Raw genomic sequence first — 17977 nt, forward strand, 5'->3', positions numbered from 1 at the left:
TATATTTTTTCATCTCGTAAGAGTTCCCCTTTGTGAGAGAAAGCGGAGGACAAAATTCTTGGTGATAGGGAGCTGTGGACTTGCTCCCTATCAAGAAGTCGAATGAAAATCTTTACACAAAAATATTATCTGGGATTTTATAATGTGTTTTAACCCACAGTAAATGGAATGAAACATGGTAAGAGATTTATGTAGATATCACAAAATCACAGAATGTTAGGGATTGGAAGGGGTCTGGACATCATGTAGTCCAAACCTATCTGTTGAAGCAGGATTATCTAGAGCAAGTTTCACAGGATCATGTCCAGGCATATTTTTAATATCTCCAGAGAAGGAGACTCTGCACCCTCTCTGGGCAGCCTGTTCCAGGGCTCTTTCAAGCTCAGAATGAAGATGATTTTCCTTATATTCAGACAGAACTTCCTGTTTTCTAGTTTGTGGCTGTTGCCTCTTGTCCTGTCACTGTGAAAGAGTCTGGCACATTGTCTTGATATCCACCCTTTAGATATTTATATATACTTATGAGGTCCCTTCTCAATCTTCTCTTTTCCACGCTAAAAAGCCCCATCTCTCTCAGCCTTTCCTCATACAAGAATCCTCCACTGGAATTCCTCCAATAGTTCCCCAGTAGATACCCACCAAAAAATGAAGACAAGCAGGGACTCAATTGGGCATGACTTTTTAAATGTCAGATAAGAGAGTATTTCTGACTTGTCAGGCTTGGACTACTTCCCTACCAGTATGACTGAGCTGCTCTGACTTTTGAAATGATATTTTAGAAGGCTGCATCTGATCCACCGCTTATCAGTAGACTTCAAGGGCCATGGGATTAAGCTGTTAAAATTTGTTTTATTTCTGTCTTTATTTTTTTTTCCCCATCTGAAACACATTTTTCTTCAGTTCTAACAGATGCTGGCTTTACTATCCCCATTTATGTCAATGTGCAGAAGTTGATGTAACTGCAGTGACAGTCTATTCAAAAGCCATCTGAGTGGTGCTGACTCTTCCTTGGTGGGAGTGACTCTGTTTATGGGCTGTACAGGGAAGGAGAATGCAATCCAAAAAAAAAAAAAAAGCTTCCAGCTGTCCTAAAAGACAAAAGGTGAGGTTTTAAACTCTGATGTTTTATAATGCTTTACACTTCAATTACTTGTTCATGAAACAAAATATTGGATAAATGAGTATCAGCCAATAAAAGGGAGGTAGTTTTGCTTTGTGGCTAAGCTGCTGACCAAATGCGTGGTACAGAGCTTGTTGTTCACTGTACCATCTCTGGATCACTGCTGTGGAGTTACTGCTGTTACTCTAAGAAAGAGAGATCAAATGTTTTAATGTTTTACTCACTGTTCCATTAAGTCCAATGTGCACCTGCTGAAATTAATAATGTTCTGCTTCAAACTTTCAGGATATAACCTGCAATAGGTTGGCTATTGCTTTAGGTTGGCTACTGCTTTTGTTTTGTACAGAATACAAAGTTATAACAGAATTTCTATTTTATTTTACCATTGCAATTCAGCACTGAGATGTGACATTTCGTGGTGCCAAAGTAGAGGACAGTTAAACTTTTCAGGTTGCTTTGTTTTTATGAGCACATGGGCTGTTCTCTCATCGTTACTAGGAAGGAAAAAAGTTGTTTGGTTTTCTGTGCATGCCACTGGTGAATGTAAATGTTTTTACTATGCACACATTGTATATGTTAGATTAAAGGAAGATATTCTATGCTGGCAATTTTTCCATACAACAGTTGCCTGCCTTCTACACAGACAGCCTAGGCTCATCAAAGATTTTGGGTATGATTCTGCTTTCACCCAACTGCTGATCAAATGTTACTCTTCAAAAATTGGTCAAATGGTTCTGGCGAGAAAGAATATTTGGGCTCATGAGTAGTTCTCATGGGCCCAGTTTTCAAAAAAGAGGATTCCTTATGTGACTTTTTAACTTGATGAATTGTGGGTGGTCTGCTCCCTGGTACCTCAGACTGACATGTGAAAGTGAATTCAGTCCTGGGACAGAACAAGTTGGAATAAAATGAAAAAAAAGTGGATGGTTTATGTCACTAAAACATTTTGGTCTTCAATAAATCTGTCAAAAGACACAATACTTTAGAGCACACAAATAATTTCTGGGATTTTTGGAGGATGCAAAAGGAAAAAGGTTAAGATATCCTCTTGAAAAAAAAAGTCTTCCTGTGCTGTAAGCAAATGGGGACAGGTTATGGTTATAAATACCTGAGAAGGATGCAAGGAATAAGGAAAATAGTTCTGCTTTTGTGGAAAACTGATACGTCTTTTCATCTTCTTTATAGAAGGAAGGAATAGACAATGAAAATAGGAACAGCCCTTCCAAACTGGTTGCTGCTCTATCTACCTAAGAACATTTCAAGAAGAAACCGGATCATTTAATCAAAACATGCAGGTAACCCCAAAATGCTGAGGATTACACTGATTTTGTGTATGTAACAATGGACTGTGATCGTTCTGAGTAATAGAGAATGATTCTATGATTCAGACTTTGTGGTGTAGGTATAAAGGGACTGTGTGTATTTTGTTAATAAAATGTGTTCCTATCTTTTACTCCAAAGAAACACAACTGATATTATAGGATAGAAGACTATACCTAGGAAACAGACACTCTATACAAGTTTTGATACTGTGAGCCAGCGATACATTGGCCAAAAGATTTTATACAATCATTTCATGTGTAAAAGTGAAGACTAGTGGGTGGCAAACAGCCGATATTACCAGTGTATTTAGCACCCATATAAGTGTTGCCAAATGTTTTCTTATGTCATAACTGATGCAGGATGCTAAACTAGAGAAGGTTCTGAGAAAACCCAAATGAATAATTATTGGAAGATATAGGGAATCATCTCCACTTAAGTTTGTCAGAGGATAAAACTGGTAAGGCTGTACTTTGCATTAGTTTAGGAAGTCCTATGGCCTGTTGGATACAGCAAGTCAGCACAGGTGATCAAAATGGTGCATTTTGCCTTTTAATCTATGAAAATAAAGTCTTATAGCAGATACGTACAGGTTTCATGCTGACACAGTAAAACTGGTATGTGTTTCAACTTGCAGTTTATCACGTGATAAGAAATAAACAGAGTTTCACACTTAGAACTGCAGTGACAGTATCGTACAGTTGGCTTATTAACATGGTTGATGCTCTGTATCAAACAGTGAATGATATTAGCTCAGAAATATTTTTGGCCGGCAGATTTAAGTGTTTGAAATGATGCAGAAGCTAGGGACCAGGTTTGGATTCAAATAAAACAATAGATACTGTACTGAAATTTCAGTAACACTGTGCTTTGGAAGGATAATCACATGGCAATTTACCAGCATCTGAACAGTGAAAATGAAATGAAATTGCTTATGGATTAACTTTTATTTTTAATCAACACTTCAGAATTCAAAGGGCTTGGCAGTTTACTTCTTGCATTTTCATTGCTTGCTGTAATAAATCTGTTAGATTGGATGTCACAAAAGATTGGATATTGCTCTAAAATAGGGCCAAAGGAGTCATTTGCACGTTTAGTACCATCAGAAGTCTGTGGATAAGAATCGAGTGTAGAGTCAGAAAGCCTATTTTTATTAATCTCACTAAGCCTGATGTAGTGAATTGACCATGGCTGGAGGCCAGATGCCCACCAAAGCCCTGTCACTCCCCCTCCTCAGCTGGACAGGGGAGAGAAAGTGTAATGAAAGGCTCACAGATTGAGATTAGGACAGGGAGGGATCATTCTGCAGTTAACATCACACAGGCAAACAGACTCAACTAGGAATAAAATTCATCCAATTTATTATACAGCCAAAACAGTGTAGGGTAATGAGAAATAAAACCAAATCTTAAAAGCATCTCTTCCCACACCTCCCTTCTTCACAGGCTCAATTTTATTCCCAATTGCTCTACCTCCTCCCCCCAGGCAGCACAGGGGGATGGGGGATGAGGATTTTGGTCAGTTCATGACACATGGTGTCTGCTGCTCCTTTCCCTCAGAGGGAGGACTCCATGTACTCTTTCCCTGCTCCAGTGTGGAGTCGCTCTCACAGCAAACATTGTCTTCTCCAACATGAGTCCTTCCTGTGGAGGTTTCAGTTCTTCACCAAGTACCCCAGTGTGGCTTTCATTGGGTGCAGACCTTCAGGAACTGACTGCCCCAGCCTGGTCAGATGTGACCCATGGGGTCACAAGACCACTCCCAGCAAACCTGCTCCAGCATGATCTCTTCTCTCCACGGTCTCGAGGTCCTGCCAGTAGCCTGCTCCAACACAGGCTTGCCACCAGGTCACAGCATCATTCAGGTGTTTCCACCTGCTCCCAACGTGGGGTCCTCCACAGTGCTGCAGGTGGAATCTCTGCTCCCCATCTTCTTCCATGGGTTGCAGGGGAATCTCTCTGGCGCCCAGAGCACCTCCTCCCCCTGCTTCTTCACTGACCTTGTTGTCTGCAGAGTTTCTTACATCTTGTTCCTCTCTCTGCTGGCAAAAACCAGCTGTTCATTCCACCACACACCCACCCCACCCCCACTCCCCCCTCCTTCATAAATATGTTGTCCCAGAGGCACTACCACCATTGCTGATTGGCTCAACCTTGGCCAGCAGCAGGTCTGTCTTTGAGCTGACCGGTATTTACTCTGTCAGACCTAGGGGAAGCTTCTAGCAGCATTCCCTCCTGCCCAAAACCTTGCCATGCAAACCCAAAACAGTTGAGAACATCATGAGCAAAAGTTCCTCGTACTGAAGAGTTCCTATGGAGGCAAATAAGATGGCTTATTTTTTATTATCAGATAAGTCTAATAAGAATTTCTTAGCAATCTCAAACCGTCATACTGCTAAAACTTATGACAGAATGTAGGAATTGCCATTACTTTTTTCAGAATAAACACCAAACCTCAGGAAAGTGTTTTCCAGGTGTGCTGTAAATTCACACGCCCTGCATCTGTGATTCCATGCTAGTACAATGTTTTAATGAAGGAAAAAAAAAAAAGGCACCAAAATACACAAAAAAATAAAAAATCAGCCGTGTTGGAGAGTGCCATTCTCCTGCAGCAGAAAATTGTTTCTGGGGGTGAAACGTGTAACTGTCTGACAGTTCCTGTATCCAGTATTGTCAACAACAGTGAAGTTGACAAGAAGGCAAGTATCTTTTTCCACAGCTCCTTACATTGCATATTCAAATGCTGATGACTGTATTCTGCTTCCATACCCTTTTCTGAGGGATTAGATCTCTTGAGAAGAGTTGAGAAAAGGGAGGAGGCCACAGAGATTTGCTACTACCTGTCTCTTCCTGCAGCACGAGAGGAGACCAAGGATTGCAGGTGCAGGATAAAGAACAGGATTCATCTTAACAGGCAATGGAATTTAAGTATGTCTAGAAAGGATTCCTTCCCTGAGATGTTGTAGAACTCTTCATGGGGTGGATCTACCATGTCCTACTAGCAAATAACTTAAAGACCTGCTGAAGTCTGTCCACCAATTTGGGTTTATATGCTGTCTGACATCACAGACTGCATTCAGAAGTCATGAGAGTTGCACTTTTTTCCCTCTATTGCCATCTATTTTCCTTTTATGATGATGGAGAAGTGCTAGAGGAGACTGTCACAGATCTGCCCTGAATTGATGCACTTTTAACTGTACACACGACCACATATTTTGGCAGTATTGTTGACCTCCACTTCAGGATCTTCCTTATTTGGATGAAGGAAGTATGTTTAAAAAAACCCTATAGATCCTTGAAAAATCATAGTCTTACTAGATGTAGTCTGGAACTAAACTGAGTCCATTATATGTGACTGTTCCCTGATTACATTGTAAGTATAGTGACTTCTAAGCTAAGGGAATCAGAAATAACTTATGCATCAGTCTGCCTTTTGCACAAATGTTACGTACCTTTAGTATTTTAAGTATCTCCTGCCTATCCTTAGGGAACAGCAGATGGTAAGTGATTTGGGAAGGTCTTTAAACACTCCATGACAATTTCAACAACTTTTTATTGTTATTAATCCTAGATCTTGTATAGCTAGTTAAGCCTCACCCAGAAAGCCTCACCCAACACAGTTTATATGTGTTATTATACTTTGGAATGTTAAGTGTTTTAGATGCAGTCTCTGCTGGGAACTCTTATATAAAGAACAGGTTTTCTTCCATGAAACAAGAAAGTATTCAAAACACACACAGACACACCAAAAAAAAAAAAATCCTGAAGTTGTGCTGTATTGTTTAACTTCTTAACAGTTTGTGATGTCATTTTTTTATGTTAAGAAAAACAAATGCTGTCACATTCTGAGTCCTGAACAAGCCAAAATCAAGAGATTAAGTGTTCCAAACACTTAAAACATTTCATCCAATTAGTTAGTTCAGTCTGGCTTCTCTATCTCTGAACTGCTTCCAATGAACTGTGGATTTGAATGTAGGAAGATAAATCCATTGATAAGTTTCTACTACTGTACAGATGTTTCTTTTCAAACAAAGCCATTTAGTGCTTAAATTTGCATATGAATTCTTTGTTCTTTTTCTATGCTGAGTCCTGAATTACTGTGACATTTTTTGCTAATCCACTGTTTTATGTTACTCTGAAGCAGATTCTACAGGGGCCTGATTCTGAAGACTCTGAAAGACCACCTCTGGAATAATCAGGTGTTTGCTGGTTAAGTGTCTCCAAAGACAGACCACAATGAGAAGCAGAGCAGCTACAGTTGAAAGAGCTCGAGTCTGCTCAGATGCCAGTAGGTGAGATCTGATTGATGCATGCACTTGGCCAAAAAAATACTAGCTTTGATCGTTCTTGGAAATGGAACATGGCAAAGGAAAAATAGGAGAGGTGCGGAGAGGAGAGGAGAGGAGAGGAGAGGAGAGGAGAGGAGAGGAGAGGAGAGGAGAGGAGAGGAGAGGAGAGGAGAGGAGAGGAGAGGAGAGGAGAGGAGAGGAGAGGAGAGGAGAGGAGAGGAGAGGAGAGGAGAGGAGAGGAGAGGAGAGGAGAGGAGAGGAGAGGAGAGGAGAGGAGAGGAGAGGAGAGGAGAGGAGGAGGGGAGGGGAGGGGAGGGGAGGGGAGGGGAGGGGAGCAGGGAGAGAGAGGAGGGGGAGGGGAGCAGGGAGAGAGAGGAGGGGGAGAAGAAGAGAGCAGAGGAGATCAGGAGAGCAAAGTTGTAGATGTGCTTCAGTTTTTGTATCCTTGGTAGTAAGGCATCTTTCCAGAAGTTGAGTCCCCTTTGGCTTCACTGTCTGGGATATAACTACACTATCAAACATGCATATTCTAGGGAAAATTACTTATTTTTGAAGAATGAAATTTAACATTTCAAACATTACTGTTTTCTGCATTAAATGCTTCCTCCACTGGTTATAATATATTTAAATTCTAAAGTTCAAGTCAAAAGTACACCAAGTATTAAGGAAAATCATGCTTGCTACTTATTACTGACTTTGAATAAGGCATAGTTGAAAATGCAGAAGGAAAGGAGTCTGAAGATACTCAGTCATATGATGTACTTCATTCACTCTGTGCCTGAGCTAACTCTGCCTATGGAATGGAAAACAGTCCAACAAGCCGAAAATCATTGTTACCAGTGGCAAGCAGGGGAGGAAAAGAAGGGAAAACCTGTATGCCTTTTTTCTATATCCTATAAAAAGTGCTGGGGTTCTTCACTGTCTACATTGAGCAGCAGGTGACGCACAGGAATGGAAAGCCTAGGGGGTCCCATGCTCAGAACCCCTCAACCATCTAAGCAGGGCCAAAGTATCACAAATTTATACAATTATGAAAGAACTGTATACTAACAAGCTGCTGCTTACTGATGCAAGTTGTATTTATGTGAGCAGCTAAGTAGAAGCTGTGAATATCCAAATGCAAATGTGTCCCCTTTTGTGGCTTCTGAGCTGCTGGAAAACTCGAGTCCCTAGGACTAATCCTGCAGAAATACTGAGAGTGTTAGGGCATCACTATTGTAGTGAGGAGCATTCTGGCCAAACATGCTGTGTACTTCTGAGAATGATGTGGGGAAATGCCTAAGGCCTCAGATGTTCAATCTGCCATGTGTTATGCCTGCTCAGAGGGGCTACCCGAATTTAGAGCTGCAAGCCTCTGTTTAAAAATGCACTTTTCTGCAGGAAATAAAGAAGTTACATAGGAAGCAGAGACAGAGAACCACCCTATCTTGTAATACCAAGGCTGGGAGGGAAAAGTTAGATTTTCTAAGAGCATAATCTGTCTGCATTCTAAATGTGGAGAAAAGCACATCCTTGCTAAGCATAGTATTTGCTGCCTTCTGGCTAATGCTAAAAATGACTTCAAAGTCGTTAACCCGTCTCTTTTTCTGAACAAGGAGTCATTCCTTAGGAAATCTCTTTCCATAGTTCCCTCCCTCCACATGAAGCCTTGATCTTTTCTTAGATCTTAAGAGTTCTTAAATCTTGCTATGTCTTCTCAGATTCCTGGGCTGATGACAGTGCAGATTTGATATCCTGTGCCTGGCAATATTGTTTTGAGTCTTGCAAAAGAATAAGAAGAATTTACTTCTGTAAGTTAGGTTCTTCATTGGTTAAAAATAGTGTCAAATGTCTTCATGCCCATTTAAGTGGGACGATGCTTTTTTCCCCCTTAATCATTAATGTATAACTCTACTATTCTTCTAGACACAGCTGTAATAAATATAACTTCTTGTTTTTACATGAGTGTTAGACAACAACGTTACACTTTCCCTATCAAAGGAAAGTAAAATCACCTGTAGCTAGAAAGCAAGAGTGAGGTTAGAAAAATCTTATATTTTATATGGTAAGAACACAGAATTCGTAATGTAAATAGTAACAATTGTCAGTAAAACATTTCCTGACAATTAACATATAGCTTCATTTTACCTTGAACCCTCAGGCCCTTCAGACAGTTGTAAATGCCAGGAAATGTCCCCCTCATTTAAAAGATAAGCCTAGTTAGCAATGTGAAACTTGTAAACAGCTCATTCCTGACAAATTGGATGTCATGCTTTGTTCAGCCAAATTGTGCTTCTTGGATCTTGCAGCATTTATGCCATATTTTAGACCACGCTACTCCATGCATACAGGAGCTTTAACCTTTATAATTACATGCTAATAAAAACAAGAACTGCAGAATGTTTACATCTTTGCCCAACCGTATGTCTTTAGAAAGAAAACAAAAATCCCAGAAGTTCATCTGTCATGCATATTCATGGATTATTCCTGGGTGTACTTGAATAAGCAAGCACTTTTCAATTTAAGCTACTGTGCTTTATGTAGCTGTACTTGAAAGAGGATTTCTGAAACATTAGCCATAGCACTTCTGTTTGTTGTATAAATAACAGGTTGTAGAGCTATCAGATTAAATAGGTTATAAATCTCAGTGTAAAAGAGCTGCTGTGATTTCGTGTGCAGATCCGAGCCTTAAAACCGACGCGCCTCCACTGCACAAGGCAAAGACTTTCCCAACAATGGCTAACATAACTTATACAAGATGAAGAGAGAAATGTGGCAGCCTTCAGTCCTTGCACATGCTGCTTCATCAACATATAGTTCCCACATGATTTATTTGGCTCTTCAATGAGCTGTGCATTTTCCAGGGATAATCCAGATATGTAAATACGTGTGCCCAGATGCCATGGGAGCATTCGAATAGGCTCATGCTGGGACCTTTGGAAATGTGGGTAGTAGCAATACATTTTCTTGTGGTTTTGCAAGAGACTTACAGGAACTGCCACCAACCTTTCACAAGTGGCCAGTGCAGATTTGGCAGGTTGATGTTCCTGTTTGATTGCCACAGCTTGTGCTTTGACTGTTCTATTAGCAGATGCCAGAGTTGTGGGTACCAGCCAATACCGTCACGCAAAGGCTTGAAGGCAGCTGAGTGAGTTGCATAAAGGGGCTTTGCTCCCCAGGCCAAGCACCTGCAACTTCTGCCTCCAGGCAGATGTGGCCAGCGTGTGTCACAGCACACCAGTATTTCAGCTTACATGTCCTCGAAATGTTCGCAGGCCAGCGCACCATGGCAGAAGCGGGCCTGTCCCCAGACCTGCACACCCTGCGGCTGCAGGACTTGGCTGTGCCAGCCTGTCTTGTGCCTGCCGCTGCGTCCTACCCTTGCCATATGCCCTGTGCCTTCTTTAACCACGCCAACCTGCACGCCCCATCCCCACCGCCTGCGTGCCCCGTCCCTGTCTGCCTTGCCACACAAGGCTCATCCCTGCCTCCATGCCCTGTACCTGCCCGTGCGCCCCGTCCCTGCCCAAACACCGCATCCTCGCCCGCACGCTGTGTCTGTCCGCCCGTCTCATCGCCGCCCGCACGCTCCATCCCTGCCCGTGCGCCCCGTCCGTGCACGGCCCACGCCCGCCTGCGAGCCGCGCACCGTCCGCCGTGCCAGCTCCGTCCGAGCCCCGGGAGAGCCTCGGGGGAGGCGGCGGCGGGCGGGGGCGGACCGGCAGTGGCGGCGGCTCCCCGCCTCCCTCTCCGCCGCCCGGCAGCGGGGGGCCGCGCCCCCGCGCACCTCCCTGCCCTGCGGGGCCTGGAGGCGCCGCGTACCCCGCGCCGCTCGCAGAGGCGCGCAGGGGCGGCCGCGAGTCAGGCGCGGAGCGGCGGAGCGGGCGGCCCCCCCCCCCCGCCCCCCCGCCCGGTGCAGCACGCCGGAGCGCCGCGGGACGAGGATGGCCGCGGCGGCGGGGCAGCGCCGGGGCACTGCCGCCTCCCTGCTCGCCCTCGCCCTGGGGCTCCTCGCCGCCGCGCAGGTAAGGGGGTCCGGGGGCTTGCCCCTTTCCCCGTGGGACAGGGCCGGGCCGGGGCTGCCCTGCTTCGGAGGGGCAGGCGGGAACTCCGCGGGGCGCTGCGGCGCGCTCCGCACCTGCGGCCGCCGGGATGCTGCCGTCCCCGGGGTGCGGGGAGAGGTGCCCCAGGCGGCGGCAGGGCTCCTCCTCAGCCGGCAGGTAGCTGCGGCGGCTGCCCGCGGCACGGCGGCTGGCGGGAGGCTCTGCCTGCAGCTGTGTTTGCCGAGCGGACGTCTCCGGGAACCTGCGCCAGGCTGGTTTTACAGCTCTCGGGAAGGGAGGATGGGAGTGTCTTTATTACAGAAGTTACGGTACTGCTGAGCTTTGCCGAGTGTCGTGCCTGAGTTTCTCAGCCTCCTTTGGGGGGGGGGGGGGAGTGGGGGGGTGGAGAGAGGTGGGGGCAATACTCTCCGAGGTGCGGAGCAACTTTGGGAGTCCCTCGCCTGCTTTTTTCTTCAGACGGGAATTTCATTCTGCGAGCAGAGTGCTGAGCTGGTCGTGTCAGTGCGGTTCCCTTGGGTGCAATTTACATCCTCTACATGCTCTACAGGTAGTTTGCTATGCTTAGTCATCAATTTGCCGCTGCCCAGCTTTTATTACAGACCCTAGCCAAGGCAAAAAAAAAAACCAAGAAAAAATGAAAAGTAGCCTCTCTGATGATGCCCTTGTCAGCCCTCTGGAGACAATAAATGTGCTCACTTTCAGCTTTCTACGTGCCCTAAAGAAAAGCAAGTGTGAACATGGCTGTCCTAAGTCATTTCCATTTGGTTTTGCTCTTAAATTTTGAAGATGAGTTTTAAATAAATAGCAGCACATTTGCAATAAAGATGATCTTGTATTTAGGGCAGTATCTTAATGTTACCCTGTAAACCCAAACACTAAAAAAAATTATATAAAAATAAAAGTACTGGGTCACTTGAAATAAACTTAGAAACAGTATTCTCCTTACAACTTCAGACTGAATGGGACAGTTCTGGTCTCCTTCTGGCTCCTGACCATGTATTTTCTCCTCTCTTGAACCCCTGTGGTAACTGTACATCCTTGAGCAGGTTAGCATAGTGATCTGAGTAAAGATCTAAATGTTGAGATAGAAACTTCTCTGATTACTTTGTCTTCTGTTGCATCACTTCTGGATCCCATTCGAAGGAGATGATTTAAAAGCACAGTAAGGGGCTGCAGGGGATGAGGTCTGATGCCAGCCTGCCATCAGCAGGTGTGTGGTCAGGACTGGATCTTGAAAAGTTGTTTACAGAAGGCTGCCCGGTGCATTGGTAGCACTGGTGTTCCACAGGAGCGCACAGCCTGGCCTGTAGAGACAATGCCTAATGGGCTCTGGTATCTGTTTCTCATAAAGGCCACCAGAGCCATAACAGTGGTGATCCTGCAATGGAAACCTCATCTGTCACATCGTCTAACCCTGCCACCCGCTCTGTTCCCAGGACTGAAACAGAGCTCATCTCCCCTGGCACTCAGCTCCGTCCCTGCTTATCCTGGCCCAGTGCACCTGCTTCCCCTCTTTCTTGTGAGCAGCTCCTCTTTGTGGGGAGTTAAAATAGCTCTTTAGTTCATTTTTACATACAAATACAGAATATTCCTTTTGAAAAAGCAGGTAGATAGTGAGATGTGGTGCAGTGGCCTGGGGGCTGGAACGAGCGGTGTAGTTTCCTTTGGTTTTTACGCTGGATAAATGAATTTCATTTTACAGTTATTGAGATAGTGTTACTCCTGAAATAGCAGACTTTGGCGCTGCCTCCTGCCTCTAGTCTCAAATTTACACAATGATAGTGTGAATAAAATCAGTTGTCCTCATGGACAGCATTTCCTAAGGCCAAGAACATAATCAGCCCAAGAAGCCTGCTGTTGTTTTTCTAGTGTTTGTAATGCGAGATAGTGGAGTAAGTGGGGATTAAAGTTATGCTTTATTAAGCATTCACATGTATGTGCATGCATCGCAACGAAGATATTAAAAACAACTATTTCTGTAATGCTGTATTAATTTAAATTTTAGATTAAATTAAGATTAAAAAAAGATGGTTCTCATCCACCACCAGTACGACCATGAATTTAGGATCTTACAAAACCCTTTTTTTTTTGAAACAGAAGTAAAATGAGGCTTCAAATTGTGTCATGTGGTTGTTACCATTGTATAAGATCTATAGGTCCTATTTACTAAAAGTTCCAATTTGGTCTAGTTCCTATTAGCAATTATAAATTATAGGAAGGGACTTTATTTTTAAGTTGTATTTTGGAATTAAGTGCTGGTTTGCTGGGGATGATGTGTTCCTACCGCATCCTCAGTTTGGTCTTCCTGTGGAATTTCAATTTCCCATTTTTGCGTAGTTTGGACAGGGAATGTCTATCACTGGTGTTTATAATTTAGTTCTCCTTTAGGCTTATAAACTAACATATTGGCATTTAATGGCATTACTCTTGCAGTGATTCTACTCACAATGATTTCTACTTTTTTTAACTTGCTGATGCAAAATTTAAAGATGTGGAAGAGGTTATAATAGATACTCTAAGCTGTTTCTTGTTTGCGTGCTTTTAATTTCATTGTGATAAAGTAGTTATTGGAGACTCAGGTTTTAGCTCTGCTGAAGTCCTAATGTATGAGTTTTGTGGGTAAGTACAGGCACTTTCACATGTGTTTTTTGGACTGATTGGAAATGAGCAGCTTTAGATAGGGAAGTGAAGTGAAGAAATGCAGACCAATGGAAAATTGGATTTTCATGCTTGTCGTTGTACTTCTAGGCTTTTTGTCACATTTGCTGTATTACAGTACCTATACACACACACACATATTCTGTTTTTACATTTAAATAGTGTGGTTGCTACAGTGTTCCGTTTTTTACGTACATGACACATGTTATATAAGGTGGGAGGGAGTGAAGAGGGAGGTATTTTGTGTATTAGGAAATGGTTCACATGGAGAAAGCATCCTTCTAAAATACTTGCATATAGGGACATAATAGTAAATTATATTCAGCATCTACCGCTGTCTTTTCTCCAAGAAAATACTTAGCAAGTGAAAATCCACTGACTGTTGTCCCAGTGGCTAGAGAAGACTGTAACTTTCTTTTCTATTGAATAAAGTTGGAAACAAAGCTGGCCAAAGCTACTAAAACAGGCATACACTCACAATCTCTACATTTGAAGAACTGACCATGTTACAGTTAGAAGATCCAAATATTTCAGTTTGGTAGCATTTTAGATCAGACTGCAGAAAATGACACGAGGACCAAATACTAGACTACATGTAGCAAATTTATATAGTTCAACTATTCAGCCAGCACTGAAGTATCACCATACCCCCACTTGTTTCATGAAGAATCATCTTGAAGGCACTTGTGCCCATCGAAATAATTTTGTAGTGTGTTTCTTATGGATCTTGGTAATGTTGTGACCAAAATTGTGAGCTTAAGTATGGCTGGTAGTGTTACAGTTGAGTAAACTCAAAGAAATTTCGCCTGGTTGTGGAAGGCTTAAATAAACTTCTGTTACTTTAATGATTGGAGTTTTATTTGGAGTTTTGTAGTAGATAACATGGGTTTGTGGTTACATTATCAGACGAAGGCACAAAGCCACAGAAAGTTGTATTCTTTTTGTATCATCATCTGTCATATCATTGAAGTTCCTGTAGTTTCAAATAAGATGACTCCTTCTTCCCCTCTAATTGGAATCGTGGAATCACAGATTGGTTGATGCTGGCAGGGACCACTGGGGGTCATCCTGTCCAATCTCTTCTGCTAAAGCAGGGTCAGCTAGAACCAGTTGCCCAGGACAATGTGCAGACAACTTTTGAGTATCTTCAGGGATGGAGACCCCATCATTTCTCTGGGCAACCGGTGCCAGGCCTCAGTCATCTCACAGGAAATAAGTGTTTCCTGATGTTCGTTCAGAGGGCACTTCCTGTCTTTCAGTCTGCACCCATTGCCTCTGGTCCTGTCACTGGGCACACTGAAAAGAGCCTGGCTTTGCTGGCTTAGCATTCTCCTCTCTGGTGTTCAGACCCTTTCACATTAAAGATCCCCCCTGACCCCGAGCTGCCTTTTCTCCAGGCTGAAGATGCTCTCTCTGCCCCTCCTGCTAAGAGAGATGATCCAGTGGCCTTCTCATCTTCTGTGTCCCTCTGCTGGATTCTCTCCAGTAGATCCTTGTTTCTCTTGTACTGAGGGGCCCAGAACTGGACATGGGACTCAATGTCCCATGATGGGACATCATGGGGGAGATGGGGCTTCACCAGTGCTGAGGAGAGGGTAGGGATCTCCTGCTTATACCTGCAGGCAGTTCTTTGTTTATGTATGTTTTCTTCACTACAAGGGCACATTGCTGGTTCATGATCAACTTTGTGTCTACCAGTTCTGCCTCCATCCCATCGTTTTCTGCAGAGTTGCTGTTTACTTGAAGATTTGGTGAAGAGAAGACACTGGGCTGTTTTTTTTTAGCATGGTGGGCACCTGACTTAAACCAAATGTTTTTAGAAAACTTTCATGAAAAATTGTAGAGCTATTTTTGACCATTCAGGTATGTGGAGAAAAATGTAATTGGAAGCAGTTCTGATGACTATTCTTTAATGAAAGCTTTAAGCCCCCTCAGTTTCTTTGCAAAGAAAAGTTGAAAATTTAGTAAGAGGAAGGCCTTGCACTGGCGATGTGTATTGCTAAAATTGTGAACGTGAGACTAAATTTGCTTAAGTTTAAAATCTCTGAGCATTCATAGCCTGCAGCTCACTAAAGATTTGGGATGTCAGCATTTTCACACGTTTTCACAGGCCAAATGAGAATATGTGCAAATGCCAGGGAAAGAAGCTGTACTTCCTCTTCTCCTTCTGCACAAGGCAAAGTAAGGTTATTCACCAGCTGAGATTACATCTGCATTCTACAGTCATGTTTTCATCTGGACGTGCAGTGCAAAGGTGGGGTAAACGAAGGATTTGTGAGATTCTGATGCAGGTGAAACAAGGGCTACAACAGGTCAAGAGACAAACACAAGGAATGGGAGTATGTTATCACTGGACTGATTGTACAGCTTCTGACAAGCTATATAATATCTGAGAATATTGCTTGTTGCTCTCTTGTGGGACCCCAACAAACAGCCTTCTGTCATAGCTTTTGGTCCTTAATTTGAAGGGAAAAGAAGGAATCAAACTGTAATTTTATGGCATCTCTCTGATTTGAAGTTTTCTCTCATTCATTTTTGAGAGCTGTATATCAGATTAAAATGTTTGTGTATATTTCTGGCAATGATTGAGTTGATAAGGCAGTCATACAGTTTGGTACAGATACAGAATACTCTGATATCTTCTCGCTAACATGCGTGATGGCAGAACTGGTCAGTGAGCATGTCCTTTAAAAAGTGGAGATGCATTGTTTGTATTCTAGATTAGATCACTAGTATCACATTCCAGTCTTATGTCCATACAAATTGTTTTTCACAATAAAAACGTAACCTGTACATTAAAATGTATCTGGTTTTGGTTGTGGAAGATCACATTAGGTACATGAAATAGACACTGCTAGAGCTTTATAGAAACACCAGAGTATGTAAATTATCGTTGATAGGTGTCCCAAGGATTAGAGAATTCTGTGTGACTATTAGATAAACCATGTGGTTTTTATTAGGAGTTTTGAAAATCTTCTTTAGAAACTGGGCTTTTACTTAGATTTTGAGGTCACGTAACATGAAAAAGGGGAAATTAAAAAAAAAGAAAAAAGGAGCCCAGGTATGCTTTTAATCCTATTTCACTGCAAATCACACTGTAATACTTTTAGTCTCTGGGGTCTTCCTCTATTTTATTTTTTTTCCCTGCAAAATATGATAAAGTATTCCTCGCTTGCGATGAAAATGATGATCAAACATGGTGAAGTCTACTAATGGGATGTTACATGGTGAGTAGGTGAGGAAGACATTTACTGGTTTTAGCAACCACAGTATTGCCTGTATGCTTCCACTCCTGTATTTTACATCTTCTTGTACATGGGTACATGTTACCATTGTTCTCCTTACGGCATTTTGCACCCTAAAACTGCAGTTGTGTCCCAGCTGCAAACAAGACGTTTCTCGTTTAGGCAGCAGTCTAACAGCGAGGCAACATGTCATTTACAAGAGTTGGTGAATGCCATGTGCATCTGAGTCATGCCCCTATTAAATTTAATTAAACTCTTTAGATCCTTCTCAGTCTTAAGGGTATGTATTTTGTATGCCTTTTGAGAGAAATGTGCAGTCAGCATAATTGTTGAGCATGTATGTGCAAGAGGGCGAGAAATGGAAAGAAAAGAGACAGTTCAGGCCTTTGGGAAGCTCACTGGGTACGTTAGAATAAATTGTGGGATAAGCAGATCACTATTGCTGTTTCCCAGAGAGTTGTATTTTCTACAAGTAGGAGGAAAAAAAAAAAGGAAAAAAAAGAAAAGAAATTACATAATTTGCACTGAACTAATCAGATTACAGCGGTAAATTCTGCTAGAAAACAGAAAGCCTGGTTCTTTAAGCGCATTGTTCTGCTGGGTGAACAAGAGCAGTATTACGTGTGCTGCATACACACCAGTTTGGGAATGGTGTGGGAATGGAGTGGGTGATCTAGCAGGACTTTCCCATCTCAGCCAATAATATCCATCAGAGGAATGAAACAAAGCCTATTCTTGCATCCATGCTTTAGTTTGTTCATCGTCCTGTATGGCTAGGTGCCATAAATAATGACTGCATTACATCAGTCCCAGATATGGCTTGTGGAGTGTGGTTTGATACTGTTACTTTTGACTCAACCAAGTGTTTCCAGAATTTTCATCTGCGCAAGTGTATTTTTTCTTAAACTGACCCCCTCTATGTCAGTTCTTTCAATGAGGCATTTAATAATGGAGAAGTGGATTTATACTAAAGTGCCAGTAATTGTTTAATTTAGTTTTGTTTTGACTTGCAGATTAAACAAGCATATTGCACTGAATGGAAAGACCTGCTTGTGGATTTTGACATGGTTATACTAATACTGGTGCTCTCCATGTAGCTCAGGTGGGCTGCAGAAACCAGGTTTTTTTTGGGGGGGGGGGCTGCAAATACGTTTTTATTCTGTGAAGAGCAGATATGAAGGAAAGACCTCATGCATAACACTGCTATGAAATATAATAGCCAAAAACTAGTCCTGTGTGGCTGCACCTTCCCGGTCTCCTTCACCTTTGCCTTGTAAGTTTTTTTGGGAAAAAGAGGGTAGCC

The 17977-nt window shown here is 42.8% G+C and overlaps 1 protein-coding gene across 1 annotated transcript in view; it reads left to right on the forward strand.

The window, feature by feature from the left end:
• Window positions 1-10651: 10651 nt before the first annotated feature.
• ADAMTSL1 (ADAMTS like 1) overlaps window positions 10652-17977 on the forward strand; it is a gene marked incomplete at both ends in the record, with an annotated part of 454988 nt that continues 447662 nt past the window's right edge. Inside the window, one exon of the mRNA XM_084278732.1 lies at window positions 10652-10732. Coding sequence (XP_084134858.1) covers window positions 10652-10732 — 81 coding nt within the window. The remainder of the gene's footprint in view (window positions 10733-17977) is intronic.

Source organism: Gallinula chloropus (genome assembly GCF_964237585.1).
Source record: "Gallinula chloropus genome assembly, chromosome: Z".
Lineage (NCBI taxonomy): Eukaryota > Metazoa > Chordata > Aves > Gruiformes > Rallidae > Gallinula > Gallinula chloropus.